At 43.4% G+C, this 20,459-nt stretch overlaps 1 protein-coding gene across 13 annotated transcripts in view; it reads left to right on the forward strand.

The window, feature by feature from the left end:
- The window catches only part of KALRN (kalirin RhoGEF kinase), a 698,826-nt gene that overhangs the window by 553,563 nt on the left and 124,804 nt on the right, over positions 1-20,459 (forward strand). For all 13 annotated transcript variants that reach the window (XM_045851423.1, XM_045851424.1, XM_045851434.1 and 10 more), the window contains exon 34: positions 2,833-3,079. In XM_045851423.1, the coding sequence (XP_045707379.1) occupies positions 2,833-3,079 (247 nt within the window). The remainder of the gene's footprint in view (positions 1-2,832; positions 3,080-20,459) is intronic.

The raw sequence follows: 20,459 nt of genomic DNA on the forward strand, positions 1-20,459 counted from the left end.
TACAAGCTCAGTGACAGAAATTCTCAGAAGGAACGTTCATGGCCATCTAGGCCAGTGTTCTACAAATAGTCTATTTGTGGCAAGTGGAATCAATTTTGTGGGATGCCACCAGAAAATTGAGACCAAAAAAAAGTATCAGAGAGAAACTTGTGTTTCAGTGATATTACTATTCATACATAGTGCAAACTCGTCAAGATATAAAAAGTATTTCTTACAGAGGATTGCAGTCCAAAAAGTTTGAGAGACCTAATGTAGGCCAAGCAAACCCTGAGAGGACAGTAGCTCAGGCCACTGATGCCTTCTTCTCTCCTCTGCTTCGCACCCTTCCAACCACAAGCATACCTACAAACAGTTGTGTAACTTGCCCTGGTGTGTGCTTTAAGGACTGTGGGATTTGCAGTTGAGGTCTGAGTTCAAGTCCAGCTGGGTGACTATGGGAAACCATCCAGCCAATGTTTCTCAGACAATATCCCAGACAAAACCCCCTTTTCAGAATCATGAGTTAGGGTTCTTGTTAAAAAATATGCGTTTTGGGCCCTAACTGGTATGGCTTAGTTGTTTGGGTGTCATCCCGCAAAGTGGAAGGTTGCCGGTTCGGGTCCTGGCCAGGGCACATGCCTGGGCTGTGGGTTCGGTCTGCAGTCGGGGAGTGTACAAGAAAAAGCAACCAGCTGGTGTTTCTCTGTGACATCCATGTTTCTCTGCCTCGTTTTCATCTTCCCTTCCCCTTTCTCTAAAAAGAAATCTTTTTAAAAATATGCATTTGGAGCCCTAACCAGGCCTCCTGAATCAGGGAGCTGGGGCAAGGGAGGGATTTAATAAGCTCCCAGGTGATCTTTATGCACACTTAATGTTCCAACCACGGAGCTGGACATTTCTGAGCTTAAATTTCTTGACATATGAGAAATAGTAATATCACCTAGTTCTTGTGAGGATCCAGTAGGTAACTAATGCGAAGGTACTTTGGACACTGTGAGAGCACTGCAGACCTGAGGCATTCCCATCCCACAAGTGTCTAAATGACACTTTAGGGAAAGGAGCATCAGGAGAGTGGGGCAGTGCGGGCTGTGCATTTAATGGGACCGGGAAAGCTAAAAGGGGGGAAAATGAGCCAACAGGCATGTTTTTTCTTCTATTGTCTTTTTCCATCTCTCACCTCCTGCCCTACAGATGTTCCTTCCTGATCTAATCCCAGCAGCAGCACCGTCCCACCATGGGAATGTGTGTGGAGCGGACTCCCTGCTCTGTGACTGGTGGTGATGCGTACTGCAACCACCAGTCTGATGCATCACGTTAACCTTCTCAGGCCCATGTGACATTCAAGTTCCCTTGGTAGAAAATGCTCACAGGTCTCAGTGCAGAGCCCTCGGTACTGGTGGGGCTGTTGATTCCTAACTCACTGTGATGTTCGGAGTTCACCATTCTGTAGAAGCTTCCCTGAGTGTGTGACATAGCTACATGACGTATCTGGACTCTCTGGACTCGTGCGTTAGAACAGCTGCCAACGCAGGTAGCGCAGGCCCCGAAGGTTTGGATCAGGGATGCGCAGACTGAAGGCGAGGTCCCGGGAGGTGGTTCAGGAGGCTTCCCCTTGAACCTTAGAGAACAGGCTACTGAGCTGGGCCCCTCGGCTTCTCATTCCTCCCCTGCCCTCCTGCTCCCTCTGCCCCTAAGAGCAACTGCTGTTCCAAGAGGGAGGCTTTGTGCTTAGCTCTATGAGATGAAGTAATAACTAGTGGGTTTTCATGGGGAAAATGGAAGTCTCAGTGTTTAGTTAGTAGAGGTTGTTCCTCTCTCCAGGTTACTGGTTCTGCCCTAGGCTCAGTGCAGTGGGAGAGGCTGGCCTGGAGGGAGGACAGGATGGAGCACCAATGGTAGTCCCAAAGTACGATGTGACCCCTCTCCCCACTGTCCGACGCCTTGGTCCCTGGTGGCTGAGCTCATGTCAAACAACTCTGTTCCCCTTCCAGGTAGACAGAGTTCAGCTTGCGCCTTTGAAATGGAGCCTCATTCTTCTTTGTGTCACTGGCAGCCTGTTTTGTTTTGTTTTAATGTTTTATTTATTGATTTTAGAGAAACAGAGGAGAATGGAGGAGAAAGAAAAGCATCAAATTGTTTTCCCACGTATTTATGCCTTCATTGGTTTTTTTCTTGTATGTGCCCTGAGCTGGGATTGAACCCAAAACCTTTGGCATATAGGGACAACACTCTAACCAACTGAGCCACCTGGCCGGGGCGTGGCAGCCTGTTTCATGCTAACAGCTCCAGTGCGGGGTGAGGAGGGGGAAGGTAGCCAGTGTTACAAGAAAGGCAAGTTTCTCTTCCATTATTCCCAAACATTGACTAGAATCAAGTGAGAGCGAGTGGCATAGACACAGATGCTCAGGAAGAATCCGAGGGTGGTTGTGGGGCAGACATGGGCCCAGAATGCAGCCCAGGGATGAAGTGAAGGGACATACTGGGGAAGGGTTTAAAGACGCAATTGGCTGGAAGCCTGGCAAGGAAATAATGAAAAGAACTCCAACCACAGAAGGAATTAGAATCAAAGCCCTGGTCTCTGGGCCAACTCCAGACTGTTGCTGCAGTTAGAATGGCTGAGTGACTTGTTGGCACCATTAATCAGTTTTCTTTCCTTGTTTTTTTTTCCTGTTCCCAACTCCCTTTTCCATCTTCTCCCTTCTTTCCTGAGTCCCATCTCTTCCCTCTTTCCTTCCCCCCCTCCATCCTCTTCTCTGCTTTCGTGCATCCTTTCTTGCCTTCCCTCTCCCCCACCCACCCATCTCCTTCCGCCATGCCCTCACATTTTACCCCCATCCCACCATCACCTCCAAGCTCTCTGGTGGATGTGAGTTGACCGTGGTCCTCCAGGACTTCAACGCTGGCCACAGCAGTGAGCTGACCATCCAGGTGGGACAGACGGTGGAGCTGCTGGAGCGGCCGAGTGAGCGGCCGGGCTGGTGTCTGGTGCGCACAACGGAGCGGAGTCCCCCACAGGAGGGCCTGGTCCCCAGCAGTGCCCTGTGCATCTCCCATTCCCGAAGCAGCGTGGAGATGGACTGCTTCTTCCCACTGGTGAAAGGTAGGGACGACAGAGGGGAGGAGGGGTGCAGACCGGACCCCCGCTGGGGAGTCTCGCCCCTCTAACTGAAGAACATCATGGAACTAACCTGTCTCATGAGCCTGTTTTGAGCCTGTTGGATTTCCCTGGGACCTGCTTATGAAGAAAGCAGGTTGAGAACTTAAAAAGAGAGAGTGAATGAGTAGCTGTATGACTTTGGGAAAGTTATTTACATTTTCTGACTCAGTTTCACCTTAAAAATGAAGGTTGAATTAGAAGACTTCTAAGCTCTCTTCCAGCTCTCCCATTGTATCACCCTATTGTTAGAAAAAGTCCTCTTCTACCTGTGGCCAAAAGCCTGCTAGACTCCTCCTCTCCCCATGGACCCACTCTCCCTCTCCACAGCCCCTCGGCTCACTGACTCCCACCCACCCACCCACTCACCCACCCAAGTGCTCATGCTGACATAGAGGCACCAAGCAAACCCAGGGTCAAATCTCTGCCAGGACCTAAGGCACTCATTTATGTAGTTTTGATGGATAAATTATTAGCACCGTGGCTTCTATTTTGTATAGTTCTGCATTCCTTCCACCTGCTTGTTTATTCATTTTCTCACACCAGGGAGAATAACTGGCCAAAACAGTGATTCTTCAAGGTGGAGGGTGCCTTTCTCTGACTGGCGTTTAATGTTCCATTGCCCTAATTTCATCTTGTCCATCTCCAAAGCCTGACTTCCTCCTTTTGTCCACCAGATGGCGATAGCAGGAGGCATTATTAGCACTGCCCGCTTTTCATCCCGCCTCCCTGGATTTTTTCCACCGGGAGAAAAAAGTGAATTAAAACTGATTCTTCTCCCTATACACATGCGTGTATGCACACACACACACACACACACACGTGCTCCCCTCCCCCAATTTAGCCCTTTCCCTCTTTTCTCTGAGGACTAGGAAAGGACTGTACTAGGAAGTTGAGTGGAATTTGGAACTGCCCATGCAGCTCCTCAGTCCTTTGAAGTAGCCACTAGAGAAACTCATGATAACAGGGAAGAGAAAAATCAGGGAAACAAGAATGTGGTTCTGTTTGAAGTGTCAAGAGAGAGAAGCCGGGACACAAAGAGGTTAGAATTGAAAAGGTAGAATAAGATAATATACATGTATACAAAACACTTAGAGCATTGCCTGGCACTCGATACATTGAGTGGTCGTTATTGTTATGATATCATTTGTCATAGGTTACTTAGCAAAATAACTACAAAATTCTGCAAGTGCAGGCTAGGGACCCCATGTCCAGAGACAAAACGAAGGACAGCAATATGCTGGGAAAGGCTAATTCGTCAGAGATGTCCAAGTGCAGGTGAGTTTATAGGAAGGACTTAGCTTCAGAAGAGCTGACACTTCTTTTTTAGAATAATTTTTTACTTTCCAATTACAGCTGACATACAATGTTACATTAGTTTCAGGTGTACAATACACTGATTAGACCTTGCACAACTTACTAAGTGGTCACACGAATAAATCTAGTACCTGTCTGATGTCACACGTAAGTGTTAGCAGTATCGTTGGCTGCACCCCCTGTGCTATACTTTACATCCCTCTGACTGTTTTTAATGGCTGGCAATTGGGACCTCTTAGTCCCTGCCCCTTGTGCACTCACGCCGCACCCCCTCCCATGTGAGAGCCACCAGTTTGTTCTCTGTGTCTGAGTTCATTTCCATTTTGTTTGTTTATTTTGTATTTCAGAGTCCACATGTAAGTGAAATCATATGGTATTTGTCTTTGTCTGACTTACTTCATGCAGCATAATACCCTCTAGGTCGATGTATGTCATTGCAAATAGCAAGATTTCACTCTTTTTTAAAAAAATTATATTTTATTGATTATGCCATTACAGTTGTCCTGGTTTTTCCCCTTTGTTCCCCTCCACCCAATGCCCCCTATTTCCTCAGGCAATTCCCCCCACCATCGTTCATGCCTATGGGTCATGTGTGTAAGTTCTTTGGCTACTCCATTTCCTATACTGTACTTTACATCCCCATGGCTATTCTGTAACGACCTATTTGCACTTCTTAATCCCCTCACCTTTTCACCCATTCCCCCCACCCTCCTTCCATCTGGCAACCATCTGGTAACTAACTTCTTTTCTCTTGATGCTTTTAAGAGTTTCTCTTTATCTTTAACCTTTGGCCTTTTAATTATGATGTGTCTTGGAGTGAGCCTCTTTGCATCCATCATAAGTGGGACTTCCTGTGCTTCCTGGAATTGCATGTCTATTTCCTTCACCAAATTAAGGAAGTTTTCTTTCACTCTTTTTTTCAGATGGAGTTCCAATTTCTTGCTCTTTCTCTTCTTCTTCTTCTGGCACCCCTATGATGCTAATGTTGGAATGCTTGAAGTTGTTCCAGAGGCTGTTTATACTATTCTCATGTTTTTGGATTTTTTTCTTCTTGTTGTTCTGCATGGTTGTTTTTTGTTTCTCTATGTTCCAAATCATTTATTTAATTCTCAGCTTCATCCACTCTGTTGTTTCCTTGCTAATTGTTCTTTATTTCAGTTAGTGAATCCTTCATTTCTGACTGGGTATTTTTTATGCTGCTGAGGTCCTCACTAAGTTCTATAAGCATCCTTATAGCCAGTGTTTTGAACTCTGCATCTGACAGATTGTTTAGCTCCATTTCATTTAGCTCTTTTTCTGGAGTTTTGATCTGTTCTTTCATTTGGGCCATGTTTCTTTGTCTGCTCCTTTTGGCAGCTCCCCATGTCTGTTTCTGTATATTAGGTAGAACTGCTTTGACTCCATGTCTTGGTAGCATGGCCTCATGTAGTAGGTGTTCTGTAGGGTTCAGTGGCACAGACTCACCTCTCACCCAAGCTGGGTATTCAAGGTGCATTCTTCATGTGGGCTGATTACACCCTCCTCTTGTAGTTGAGTCTTTGTTGCTGTAGGCAGATCAATAGGAGGGATTTACTCAGGCCATTCAGCAGCAAGGACTGGCTGTGACCACTCACCACCAACCTCCGCTATCTGTGGAGGATCAGCTGTGCAAGGGCAGGGTGGTGGTGCTCTGATGAGGTCTATAGCTATCCACTGGGTGCACTGGCCCTGGGATTTCCTGGGTGATACAGGCCAAGGTCAGCTCCCACCTGTGATTTTCCCTGGGGGTGCCCTGCCTGAGCTGGAAAGCAGTCTGAGATGGCTGCTACTTGTGCTGAGCTTGGAGGTTCCTAGACAAAGGCAAGCTGGGATTCTAACCTGGCTGCTGCTAGGACTCACTAAAGTGAGCTGTTGTTTGTTTGATAGGATTTAGGAGCCAATACCAGCCCTTCTTACAGAAAAGCAGCCTGGGTGAGCCCATAGGTAGGGTGGGGCAGAGCCTCTGAGGATCTCCAAGAGAGGTCAAACTGTTAGCCAGGTTGATGGAATCTCAGATATGGCACCAGCTTACTGCCTCTGTTGTGGGAGAGTTTAACAAAGGGATAATGGCCTCTGCTTACCATGATTTCAGACACTCTAGTTTCTCCCTTTATACCACTGGTGCCCTTCAAGCTGCTACCCCATTGCTGAAAGTCACAGGGTAAGTCTGAGTGTGTGAGTCAATGTGTGTTCTTTAAGAGGAATTACTTAGGGCTCTAGCAGTTTCTTCCATTGACTCAATCCCCACTGGTTTTTGCAGCCAGAAGTTGTGGGGACTTGTCTTCCTGGTACTGGAACCCTGGGCTGGGGGCCCTGGTGTGGGGCTAGGACTCCTCACTCCCAAAATATCCTTCCTGAATTTTTATCCACCACACATGGGTGTGGGACCAGCCCGTTCTGTATCTTTACCCCTCCTACCAGTCTGAATGGATGTGGTTTCTTTAATCCATAGCTGTCAGACTTCTGTTCAGCTTGATTTCTGATGTTCCTGAGTGATGATTGCTCTGTATTTTAGTTGTCATTTTGATGTGGTTGGGAGAAGAGATGAGCCATGTCTGCCTGCGCTGCCATCTTGCCAGAAAGCTCTTCAGTCTTTTTTTATAGCTGAGTAATAATATTCCATTCTATGTATGTATGTGTGTATATGTACACACATATATAGGGATTCATATATACACACACACACACACACACACACACACACACACACACACATAGATATATACACACACCACATCTCCTTTACCCATTCATCTACTGATGAACACTTAGTTTGCTTCCATGTCTTGGCTATTGCAAATAATGCTGCAGTGAACATATGGATGCATTTGTCTTTTCAAATTAGTATTTTTAGTTTCTTTGGATAAATACTAGAAGTGCAATTGCTGGGTCCTTCTTTGTCTCTTGTTATAGTCTCTTGTTATAGACTTTGTTTTAAAGTCTATTTTATCAGATATAAACATTGTTATCCCAGCTTTTTTTTTCCATTTCCACTTGCAAGAAATATTTTCCCATCCCTTTCCTTTCAGTCTGTGTGTGTCTTTTGATTTGAAGTGAGTTTCTTGTAGACAGCGCATGTATAGGTCCTGTTTTCTTATCCATTGGGCCACCCTATGTCTTTTGATTGGAGCATTTAATACATTTACATTTAAAGTAATTATCGATAAAGCCCTCACTGGTGTGCCTCAGTGGGTTGGGCGTCCTCCTGCAAAGCAAAAGGTTGCCTGTTCAGTTCCCGGTCAGGCCACAAGCTTGAGCTGCAGACTTGGTTCCTGGTTTGGTCCCTGGTAAGGACACATACAAGAGGCAACCTACTGATGTTTCTCTCCCTCTATTCCTCCCTTGTATTTCCTCTCTCTAAAAATAAATAAATAATGAACAGCTTACCTTAGGGTTTAAAATAAATACAAGTAAATAATAAAGTAATCAATAGATATGTAGTTATTGCCATTTTGTTGTTCATGTTTTTAATCTTTTTTCCTTCTTCTAATTCTTAAAGAAGTCCCTGTAACATTTCTTTTAATACTGGTTTGGTGGTGAAAAACTCCTTTAGCTTTTCCTTGTTTGAGAAACTCTTTATCTGCCCTTTCATTTTAAATGATAGCTTTGCTGAGCAGATAATCTTAGTTGTAGGTCCTTGCTTTTCATCACTTTGAATACTTTGTGCCAGTCCCATTCCAGCCTGCAAAGTCTCTGTTGAGAAATCAGCTGCCATTCCTATGGGAACTCCCTTATAGGTAACTAATTGCTGTTTTTCTTGTTGTTTCTAAGAGTCTCTCTTTGTTTTTAACCTTTGGCATTTTAATCATGATGTGCCTTTGTGTGAGCCTCTTTGGGTTCATCTTGTTTGAGCCTCTGTGCATGCCCCAGACTTGTGTATCTATTTCCTTCACCAGATTAGGAAAGTTTTTGCCACTATTTCTTCAAATAGGTTTTCAATCCCTTTCTTTCTTCTCCTTTTGGTATCTCTGATGTGAATGTTGGTATGTTTGATGCTGTCTCAGGAGCTTCTTAAAGTATTCTCACTTTAATTTTTTTCTGTTTGCTGTTCCAATTGGGTATTTTCTACTACTTTGTCTTCCAAATGGCTGATTCCGTCTTCTGTTTCATCTAATCTATTGTTGACTCCCTGTTGTATATTTTTCACATCAGTTATTATATTCATAATTTCTGTCTGGTTCTTCTTTATGTTTTCTGTCTTCACATGTGTTTCTTATCTCTTTGTTAGGTTCTCACTGAGTTCATCTATTCTGCCCCTAAGTTTATTGAGCATCCTTATGACCAGTGTTTTGAACTCTGATTCTGGTCGATTGCTTGTCTCCATTTTGTTTAGTTCTTTTTCTGGAGTTAGTTTCCTTTCTCTCATTTGGGACATATTTGTCTCCTCATTTTGGCAGCCTCCCTGTGTTTGTTTATATGTATTAGGTAGAGCTTCTACACCTCCTGGTCATAGTAGAGTGACCCTATATAGTAGGTATCCTGTGGGGCCCAGAGTCACAATCTCTCGGGTCACCTGAGCCGCTGCTCCAGGTGTGTCCCTTGTGTGGGTTGTGTGTGTCCTATCGTTGTAGTTGAGCCTTGATTGCTATTGGCACTTTGATGGGAAGGATTAACCCTCAAGCTGGTGAGGAAAGTGAGGAATGACAGTGACTACACAGAAAGAGCTGCTGAACCCATGGAACAGGAATCACCTCAGCTGGGCTCTGGTGCCTGCTGAGCCCACACTTTGGGGGTGACCTGACACTTCTTGACCTAGGTCCACCCTCCCTGGCCTATGGCTGACTAGAATGTTTATCTCCTCCCTACTCCTGACCCGGCTAGGGCACCTCTGTGTGCAGCTTGGAAGGAGCAAACTCAGTGGGGAGGAACAGAGAGCTGTCAGAGTGGGTCTGTGGTCCAGAGGTGAGAGGTAGAGACACTCTGGGTAAGAACCCGAGAGAGAAGGGAGGGAATCGGTGGAGAGTTAAGTGAAAATGGAGCTGAGGAACAAGGATAGAAGATAGAGACTTGAAGGAAAGCAAGGAAGGAAGTTTCTAGCTAACTCTGCCAGACATCATGGCTTCTTAAAGGCAACAGCCACTACCTCCACCCCTTGCAGTGCCCGTCACCCATTTCCTTGGATCTTTTTATTTGCAAGTTGGTTCCTGTCTCTGCCAGCATAGACCTATTAGGCTGGGCCTTCAGATGGCAACCTGTGAGTGCTTACTGCCCTCTCAGATGGAACATCTCTGAGTGCTGTAACAGGGGTATTTGGTCTACTCATGTACCTGCCCCAGCTTAGAAAACTGCCTCCCTCTCTATACAGGGCCTGCCCTGAGTGTTGGCCTCTTAGAGGAATTTCAATAACTGTTCCTTCTTCCATTTCAGCTAGATGCCTGCTGGCCACCTGACCTTCTCTGAGCAGTGATTTGTCTCTAGCAGGCACTCTACCTTATAAGTTATGCACAACTGGATTGAGAGTGAAACATTCTCCTGGGGGTTGTGGAAAGGAGAACGTTGACTCTTCCATGTTCCTGAAAGTCAGAATCTATTTCTGTTTTGATTCTTAGAGGGGAACTAGTCCTCTTCATCTTCCCAGACAGCACGCAGAGACTCAGTGCTCCTGCAGGCTGTGAGAAGGCAGGCAGCATCTGTAGGATGTGCTAATCGCCACGTCAGTGCTCAGGCAGTGACCATCAGCACCAGAAATGGAAGCAGAACCACGGGGTGCTAGCACCAAGGAGGGAACTTAGAGAACTGCTGGATGTGAGCTCTCACCTCCGGCTGCATAAAATCATCTGGGAGCTTCATTAAATGACAGAACCCTGGCCGCATGGAGAACAACTGGAATGGGAGTCTCCAAGGTGGGGCCTCAGGGTCAGTGTTTTTGTAAATGCTCACTAAGTGAACCTAAGATACAATCAGGGTTGAAAACCACTGTATCAGCCCAGTTTCAGGGGCGCTTTGCGTCACAGGTGACTTCCCTGAAGCTGCAGGGGAGTTGGTGGCAGAGCTGGAGTAGAGCCAGGGCTCCCACCCCCTCCTAGGAGCAGTGCTCCACACCCACACTCTGCCTGTTAGAACAGGCTGTAGGGCCCCTCTCCAAGCATTCCCTCCTGTGCCTTCTCAGGACACAGTGGTTGGTTGCTTCCCCCTGATGTGCCCATGGCAGGACTGATGATGAAGCTGTATGACAAAGTGGGGGTCCTGCCTTTCCTATTACTTTACTGCCACCCAGACATTGAAAGTCTTCTCCCTGGGGTTGGGCCCTCTGGGACCTAGTCACCTGTCTAGTGCCCCCTGGCTTTCTCAGCACTACATGGTGGAGGGCAGCACCTCCCGAGAGACAAAGACTTTGTAGTGGTGGTTTTCAACTCTATATGCATCTCAGAACCACCTGAAGGAGGCTTTTGAAAATACTGATGCCTCACACACCACACCAGACGAATTAATTTAGAGCCACTGAGCCTGGGCATCAGTATGTTTCAAGTTCCTTGGTGATTCTGATTGTCTATGAGGGTTGAGGATCACTGCTTTATGGGCTTGGGACTCACAGAGTGTCAGGCTTAGGAGATACTTAAAGATGTATTGAAAGGGTTAGTATGCAGATTGTATAAAGAACTCCTACAACTCAACAATTAAAAAAATGATTAAAAAACAAGCAAAAGGCTTGAATAGGCATTTCTCCAAAGATGTGCAAATGGCCAATAACCACATGAAAAGGAGCCCAACATTACTATTCATTAGAAAAGTGCAAATCAAAACCACAGTGAGATACTACTTCATACCCTTTAGGATAGCTATTATTAAACACGCACACACAGAAAACAACAGGTGGTAGTGAGGATATAGACAAATTGGAACCTTTGTACATTGCTGGTGGGGAAGTAAAGTGGTGAATTGCTGTAGAAAATAGTTTCTTCAAAAAAATTAAAAATGGAATTACCATATGATCCAGCAATTTTACTTTTAGATATATACCCAAAAGCACTGAAAGCAGGGACTCAGGGAGTTATTTGTACACCCATGTTCAGGGGGCATTGTACATGATAGTCAAAAGGTAGAAGCAACCCAGTGTCCATCAATTAACACATGGCTAAACAAAATGTGGCACTTACACACAGTGAAATATTATTCAGCCTTAAAGGAATATCTGACATGGATGATCTTTGAAGACATTATGCTAACAGTGAAAGAAGCCAGACAAAAAAGTGCAGATACTGTATGATTCCACTTATGTGAGTGAAATATGGAGGTCACATTTATAGACAGAGAGTAGAATGGTGGCTGCCAGGAGCTGGGGTAGGGGAGGAATGGGGAGTTAGTGTTTGATGGGTTCAGAGTTTCAGTTTTGCAAGATGAAAGAATTGGTGGAGGTAGATGGTGGTGATGGTTGCACAACAATGTGAATGTACTGAATGCCAGTGAACTGCACACTTACAAATGGTAAAACTGGTGCAAATCCTGGGTATTTCTGCCCCAGGCCCCAAAAACCAGTCTAGGTTCTTCTTCACCCAACTATGTAGGGCATCTGTGTTCCTTTTCTTTTCCTGCACAGTTTCTTCCCTGGCCCCAGCTGAGTGCCTAGGGAAGCAATAAGGAAACACCTCTTTGATTAGCCAAACCTGAACCAGGGCCAAGTAAACTCTGGAAGCAGATTTTCTGGAGGAGAGGGGCAGTGGCCCATGGTGGCCCTGGCTTGTTCATGGGGAGTCCTCTCCCATTGAGTCTCTTGATTTCTGCTGTTGTCACCTAGCTGACCTCAGAAACAGCTAACCCAGGTGGTGGTGGTGGTGCAGGTGTAGAGCAGTGGAGAAAACTTAGGCTCTGGAGGCATATACCACCAACAGCCTGAAGATGCTGAGCAGCTCTGTGAAACTGTTGACTCATGTTAAGTTTGAGGTCAACTCATAAAAATACCAACATTTATTGAGCTTACTATGGACCAGGTTCTGGATTGTTGCCTTACTACTAATAATAGTAATATGTCCCTCATTTTACAGACAAGGAAACTGAGACTTAGAAAGATAAAGTAACTTACCCAAAGTCATATAACATAAAAGCGGTGAACCTAGATTTGAACTAAAGTCCATTCCCCAGGGTCTCACTCTTTACTGCTGTGCTGTATGACCGCCCAAGACTGAAGGCATTGGAAAGATGTACTTGAGTTTATCATCCTTCCATCTGATTATGCACCCCTGTATCTAGCCAGTCTAGCTGGATGAGGATTATGAGAGCATGAGGCCCTGCATAGTGCCTCTCACTCTCCCTCCCACCTCTGGCCTCACGTGCTCCCTCCCCAAGGGGCACTAGCAGCAATCAGACAGGTTTTGTCCTGTGGCTGCTTTGTTCACTAGAAAAATTCTGGTGTCTCTGGCTGGATCAGGACGACTTCAAGCAGCACTCTGTACAGCAGGCTAAACTGGTCCAGCTCCAATAGGGGTCAGCCAGCTCCTGGAGCTGGTCCAGCCTGCCCAACAGATTTTCTGCAGGATGGGAATTCTCTGAATTTTCTGCTGCCAGGAGCCAAAATGCTCCTTTCCTATCTCCTCCACTATCAAATCCAGAAACTTACAGGCTCCTCCTGCCTGCCAGCTCTGAAGAGTCCACCAAAAATCAGCCTCTCTTTCTCTCTCTCTCTCTCTCTCTCTCTCACACACACACACACAGGCACACAGACACACACACCCAACTCACTCACTTTTCAGTATAATTCTGCATTAAGAACAATGATTCTCAGATTTTATTTTACTCCATAATGCCTAACACAGGGCTTTACCACAGGAAGCTGAAAATAATTGGAGGATGAATAGTGCCCAGACCTTTCCTTTCAGGTATGAAGTGACACGTTACAAACTACAGCTTACTGATCCATACCCCTGCCCTACTTATACAGCCACACATTTGTAACTGTCCAGCTATAAAGTAGCCACTTTGACATTCAAAACTTGCTTCCTCATAGAACAAAATTATGCATGGGAGAGGGATGAGCGAGGATGGGAAAAGGTTTCCACCCTAGCACACAAAAATTTCCATAAATTTACATAAAACATAGCTATTCTTGACCAGTGTTCCCATTATATTTAATAAAATAAAAGTAAAAAGATGAAAAAAAGAATAACATAGCTGAATAAAGTATGTTTCCAAAAAAAATAGTGGTACAGTAAAAACCACATATCATTAGATAAGAATTAAATGAATTTGAATAAAATGCAGCATTTGAATAAGAAATGTAATTAACTTGAGTGCTGGAACTTCTTGGAGATAGGTATGCTTAAAAATAGAGATATATTGGTAGAGATTCTAAACGGAGCTCCTAGTCATTTTTCTGAATTCTGAAGAGTTAGAATTAAACTTTCTCCTTTTATAATTGAACCAAGGTATTCCTTGATTAGATTTAATTTCCTTTCAGAACATTGGCTTTTAAGGGGTCTTGGAATGTTAGAATCGAAAAACACCTTAGGGAGGTACACAAGGCCTCTCTGTACTGAGATGGTGGTGTAGTTAAACACAGCTCACCCCTTTGCACAACCACATCAAAATTACAACTAAACTACAGAACAACCATCATTTGGAACCACCAGAAACCGAGTTGAATGCAAGTCTGACAACTATGGAACAAGACAAGCCACATTGAAACTGGTAGGAGGCGTGGAGATGCAAAGTGGACTGGTCCCACACCTGCGTGTGACAGATAAAAACCTGGAGGGAAATCTCAGGAGTAAGGAGTCCTAGCAGTCCTGAGAGGAGTTTGTAGTGATACGAGCCCACCTAGAGAAGATAGAAAAATCTCAAATACAGCCTAACCCTACATCTAAACGAACTAGAGAAACAACAAAGCCCAGTGAGAGTAGACAGAAGGAAATAATCAAGATCAGAGCAAAATTAAATGACATAGACACTGAAAAAAAAACAGTTCAAAAAAAAATCAATAAATCCAGGAGCTGGTTCTTTGAAAAGATAAACAAAATAGACAAACATTTAACTAGATCATAAAGAAAAAAAGAGAGGACACAAATAAATAATATAAAAAATGAAAGGGGAGAAATAACAACTGATACCACAGAAATACAGAGGATTATAAGAAATTACCATAAATAACTGTATGCCAATACATTGGACAACCTGGGCAAAATGGATAAATTTCTGAAAACATACAATCTTCCAAAACGGAATCAAGAAGCAGCAGAAAACCTGAATAGATGGATAATAAACCGCAAAATTGAAATAGAAATCAAAAAACTCCTTGACACACAAAAGCCAGATGGCTTCACAGGCAAATTTTACCAAACATTCAAAGAACTAACACCTATTCTCAAACTATTCCAAAAAGTTCAAGAAGAGGGAAGACTCCCAAACTCTTTTTACAAGGCCAGTATTATCCTAATTCCAAGACCAAATAAAAACACAACAAAGAGAGAAAATTACAGGCCAATATCTCTGATGAACATAGATGCTTAAATCCTCAACAAAATATTGGCAAACACATCCAGCAATACATCAAAAAGATCATACACCATGACCAAGTGGGATTTATTTCAGGGATGTAAGGATGGTATGATATTCACAAATCAATAAACATAATACATCACAAACAAAAGGAAAGACAAAAATCACATGATCATATCTGTAGATACAGAAAAAGCATTTGATAAAGTACAGCACCCATTTATGATAAAAACACTCATCAAAGTGGAAATAGAGCATTCCTCAACATGCTAAAGGCCATATATGAGAGATCTACACTCAACATCACACTCAATGGGCAAAAACTAAAAGTGTTTCCATTAAGAGCAAGAACAAGACAAGGGTGTCAGCCTTTGCCACTCTTATTCAACATAGTGCTGGAAGTTCTAGCCACAGTGATCAGAAAAGAAGAAGAAATAAAAGGCATCAAAATTGGAAAGGAGGATGTGAAACTCATTATTTATAGGCAACATGATAGTGTACATAGAAAACCATATAAATCCCACCAAAACACTGCTGAACCTGGAAGTGAATTCAGCAAAGTAGCTGGGTACACAGTGAATATTCAGAAATCAGTGGTATTTTTGTTCACAAACAATGAACTATCAGAAAGAGAAACTAAAAAAACTCCCATTTACCATAGCAACAACAACAACAAAAAAGTACATAAGAATAAATTTCACCGAGGATGTGAAAGACCTATGCTTGGAAAACCACAGAACACTGAAGAAAGAAATTGAGGAAGATACAAATAAATTGAAGCATATACCATTTTTACAGATTGGAAGAGCTAACATCATTAAAATGTCCATATTACCAAAGCAATCTATAGACTCAAATCAATTCCCATTAAATACCAATGGCATATTTCACAGATCTAGAACAAATACTACAAAAAATTATATGGGATCAAAAAAAGAACCCCCAAATAGCTTCAGCAATCTTGAGAAAAAAAGAACAAAGTTAGGGGGATCATAATACCTGCTATCAAACTATATTACAAGGCCACTGTAATCAAAACATTCTGGAACTGGCATAAAAAGAGACATGTAGATCAGTGGAACAGAATAGAGATCCCAGAAATAAACCCATGTCTCTATGGTCAATTAATATTTGACAAAGGGGAAATGAGCATACAGTGGAGTAAAAATAGCCTCTTCAATAAATGGCATTAGGAGAACTGGACAGGCACATGGAAAAAAAAAAAAGGAGAAGAAATTAGACCCACCAACTCACACCATACACCAGAATAAACTCAAAATGGCTTAAAGACTTCAAAATAAGTCAAGATACCATAAAAGTCCTAGCAGAAAACAGAGGCAGTAAAATTTCAGATATCTTATGTAGCAATATTTTTACTGATATATATCCTAGGGCAAAGGAAATAAAGGAAAAAATAAACAAGTGGAACTACATCAAACTAAAAAGTTTCTGCATGGCTGCAGAAATCATCATCAAAATTCAAAAGGAACTGACTATATGGGAGGACATATTTTCCAATGACATATCAGACAAAGGTTTAATCTCCAAAATACATAAAGAACTCATGTGACTCAAGACCAAGAAGACAACAAAATTAATTGAAACATGGGCAAAAGACCTGAATAGACAGTTCTCCAATGAGGGCATACAAATGGTCCATTGACATATGAAAAGATATTCAACATCACTAGCCATCACAGAGATGCAAATTAAAACCACTATGAGATACCACTTCAACCTGCCAAAAGGCTATCATTAAAAGTCAACAAACAACCAGTGCTGGCAAGGTTGTGGAAAAAAGGGAACCCTAGTGCACTGTTGGTGGCAAAGCAGACTGGTACAGCCACTGTGGAAAACAGTATAAAATTTCCTCAAAAAATTTAAATGGAAATGCCTTTTGATCCAGTGATTCCATGACTTGTAATATACCTGAAGAATCCTGAAACAAATTCAAAAGGACTATGCACCCTATGTTCATAGCAGCACCGTTTGTAATAGCCCAGAGTTATAAACAGCCTAAGTACTCATCAGTAGACGAGTGTATTAAAAAACTGTGGTACATTTACACAATGGAATACTATGCAGCAGAAAAAAGAATTCCTGCCTTTTGCGACAGCACGGATGGAACTGGAGAGTAGTATGCTAAGTGAAATAAGCAAGTCAGTGAAAGACAAATACCATATGATCTTACTTATAAGAGGAATCTAGTGAACAAAATAAACTAATAATAAGCAAAATAGAACTAGATACATAGAATCACAGAATGGACTGACAGTGGTAAGAGGGGAGGTGGTGGGGGGACTCTTTGAAAGAAGGTGAAGGAATTAGCCAAGGAACATACGAGGTCTGTCCAGAAGGTATCCAGCCATGTAATATGAAAAACACATTTATTGAAGAAGATACAAGATACAAGAAACATTGTACATAGGACAATGATGCTTCAGTCTCCTTCAAAGTAGGCACCTTGAGGCCTCACACAGTTCTCCCAATTGCCATCAGCTGCCCTGTTGTATTTTCTTAAGTCTCATCAATGGTCTGAAATATCTTCCCTTTCAAAGGTGATTTTAGTTCTGAAAAAAGCCAGAAGTTGCAGGGTGCCAAATCTGGACTGTAGAGGGGCTGAGTTACCTGAGTGGTTTGATGTTTTACAAAAAAACCATGAACTAGATGTGATGTGTGAGTGGGTTCATTGTCGTGATGAAGCTGCCAATTACCAGTTGTCCATAGCTGCAATTTTCTGAATAATCCAAATAGTTTCCATGGAGAAATGTTCAAGCTTAACACAAAATTTAATGCTCTACTCACTCAGTCATTTTGAATACTATGGCCGCACAGTAAACATGCTCACTCAACTGTGTCTACCACCTGCTGACTAGTACAGGGAAGTCATTGTTCACGCATGCACATGCCAGTCCTCTCTCCTTGGCTGCCAGGTTACATCGATGGCATGCAAACCATTCTCATTATATTAACAATGGCTGGACTTTTTCCAGACAGACCTCGTATATGAAGGAACCATGGACATGGACTACAGGGTGGAGATTGATTATGGAAGTGGGAAGCAGGCTGGGTGGAGGAGGGCAAAGGGTGAAATCATTGTAACAACTGTAAAACAAAAATAAAAAATAAAAATAAGATGGACAGAAATGTATTGGTAGAGATTCTAAAAGAGCTGCTGTAATTTTTCTGAATTTTGAAGAGTTAGAATTAAACTTTCTCTTTTTATAATTGAACCAAAGTGCTCCTCGATTAGATTTCATTTCCCTTCTGAACGTTGGCTTTTAAGTGGTCTTGGAATGTCAGAATCAAAAAGCACCTTAGGGAGGTACACAAGACTACCGTGTACTAAGATGGCAACATAAACACTGCTTGCTTCCTCATACAACCACATCAAAATTACAACTAAACTACAGAAAAGCCATCATTAAGAACCACAGGGGTCTTGAAGCTCTACAACTGCAGACAGGCAGGAGGGGTGGAGATACAGAATGGGCTGGTCCTATACTCACACGTGTGACAGATAAAAATTGGAGGTGTATCTCTGGAGGAAGGGTTCCTAGTCCCACATCAGGCTCCTCATCCCAGAGTTCCAGTGCCAGGAAGATAAGTCCCCATAACTTCTGGCTGTAAAACTCAACAGGGATTGAGGCTGTGGAAGACAGAAATTTCTGGAGACCTGGGCAGTTCCTCTTAAAGAGCGCACACACAGACTTACTTGGACTCACTCCCTCTGAGGTCTAGTGCCAGGGCAGCAGCTTGAAAGGTGCCAGAGGCATACGGTGAGAACTGAAGTGTCTGGCATAAGGACAAGAGCTGGGGGACAGCTTTCTCTCAGACAGAAGTGCTGGCAGAGGCCATTTTTCCTTTCTGAACCTTCCCGCAACAGAGCCAAGAGCTGGCAGGCAGGAGCTGTATCTGAGACTCCATCAACCTGGCTCCCACTATTTGTCCCATGCTAGTCATTCTCTGAGGCTCCACGCTACCCAACTTTTGGGGCCACTCAAGCTGTTTCCAGTGACTTTTCCATACAAATAGATTGTCTTGGCTCATGCTTCAGATTTTCCTAAATCCTCTAAAACAAGCAGCATCTGGCCTTAGCAAGCCCTTGTACCTCTTGCCAAGTGGCCCCAGGCCCCACACTAGCAGCAGCTGGCCTTGGTTCACAGCTTGGTCTTGCTTGGGCGCCACCAAGCCAAGGACAAGTAGCATCCATCTGCAAATTACTTTGTAGCTTATGCCAGGTATCCCTGTAGAGAACACAAGATGTGGCTGACCTTGGCCTACACCTCCTGGAAAGCCCCAGAGCCTGCATACCTAGTGGACAGCTACAGACTGCATCAGAGCACCACCACCCAACCCCCTCTACAAGCAACACACTCAAGGGGCAGACTCAGCAGGCATCAGATCCCTGCTGAAGTAAGTCCTACCCTGTGGAGTAGCCCCTGCACAGCTTATCTTCCACAGTGGTCAGAGGCCAGTGGTTAGTGGTCACGACCAGTCCTTGAAGATGATCGTCTTGGATAAATTCCTCCCATTGACCTGCCAATAGCTATTGAGGCTCAACTATAAGAGGAGGATGTACATAACCCACACAGTGGGCACACCTCAAGTATCCACCATAGGTGATAGGGGAGGCTGTGCCACTGTACCCTATGGGACACCTCCTATTTTAGGCCACTCTACCAAGCCAGGGAGTTGTAGCAGCTCTACTTAATACACATTATAGAAACAAACACAGGGAGGCTGCCAAAGTGAGGACACAAAGAAACATGGCCCAAATGAAAGAACAGAACAAGACTCCAAACAAAGAACTAAATAAATTGGAGACCAGAAATCTACTAGATTCCAAGTTCAAAACACTGGTTGTAAGGATGCTCAATGAACTTAGAGGAAGAGTAGATGAACTCAGAGAGAACTTCTACAGCATAAAAAAGGACATTGAAACCATAAAAAAGAACCAGTCAGAAATGAAGGATACACTAACTAAAACGAGGAACAATTTACAGGGTATCAACAGTAACATGGATGAAGCCAAGAATCAAATCAGCAATTTGGAATATAAGAAAGCAAAATACATTCAATCAGAACAGCAAGAAGAAACAAGAATCTAAAAAAATGAGTATAGTGTAAGGAGCCTCTGGGACAAATTCAAGTGTACTAACATTTGCATCATGGGGGTGCCAGAAGAAGAAAGAAATTGAAAACCTGTTTGAAAAAATAATGACAAGTCCAGGAAGCACCAAGAGTCCCAAACAAGATGAACCCAAAGAGGCCCACATTGAGATGCATCATAATTAAAATGCCAAACATTAAAGACAAGAAGAGAATCTTAAATGCAGCAAGAGAAAAGCTGTTGCCTATAAGAGAGCTCCCATAAGATTGTCAGCTGATTTCTCAAAAGAAACTTCACAGGCTAGAAAAGATGGGTAAAAAATATTCAAAGTGATGAAAAGTAAGGACCTACATCCAAGATTACTCTACCCAGCAAAGCTATCATTTAGAATCAAAGGACAGATAAAGAGCTTCCCAGACAAGAAAAAGCTAAAGGAGTTCTTCACCACCA

This window comes from Phyllostomus hastatus, unplaced genomic scaffold (assembly GCF_019186645.2).
Source record: "Phyllostomus hastatus isolate PE091 unplaced genomic scaffold, TTU_PhHast_1.1 phas_contig_86, whole genome shotgun sequence".
Lineage (NCBI taxonomy): Eukaryota > Metazoa > Chordata > Mammalia > Chiroptera > Phyllostomidae > Phyllostomus > Phyllostomus hastatus.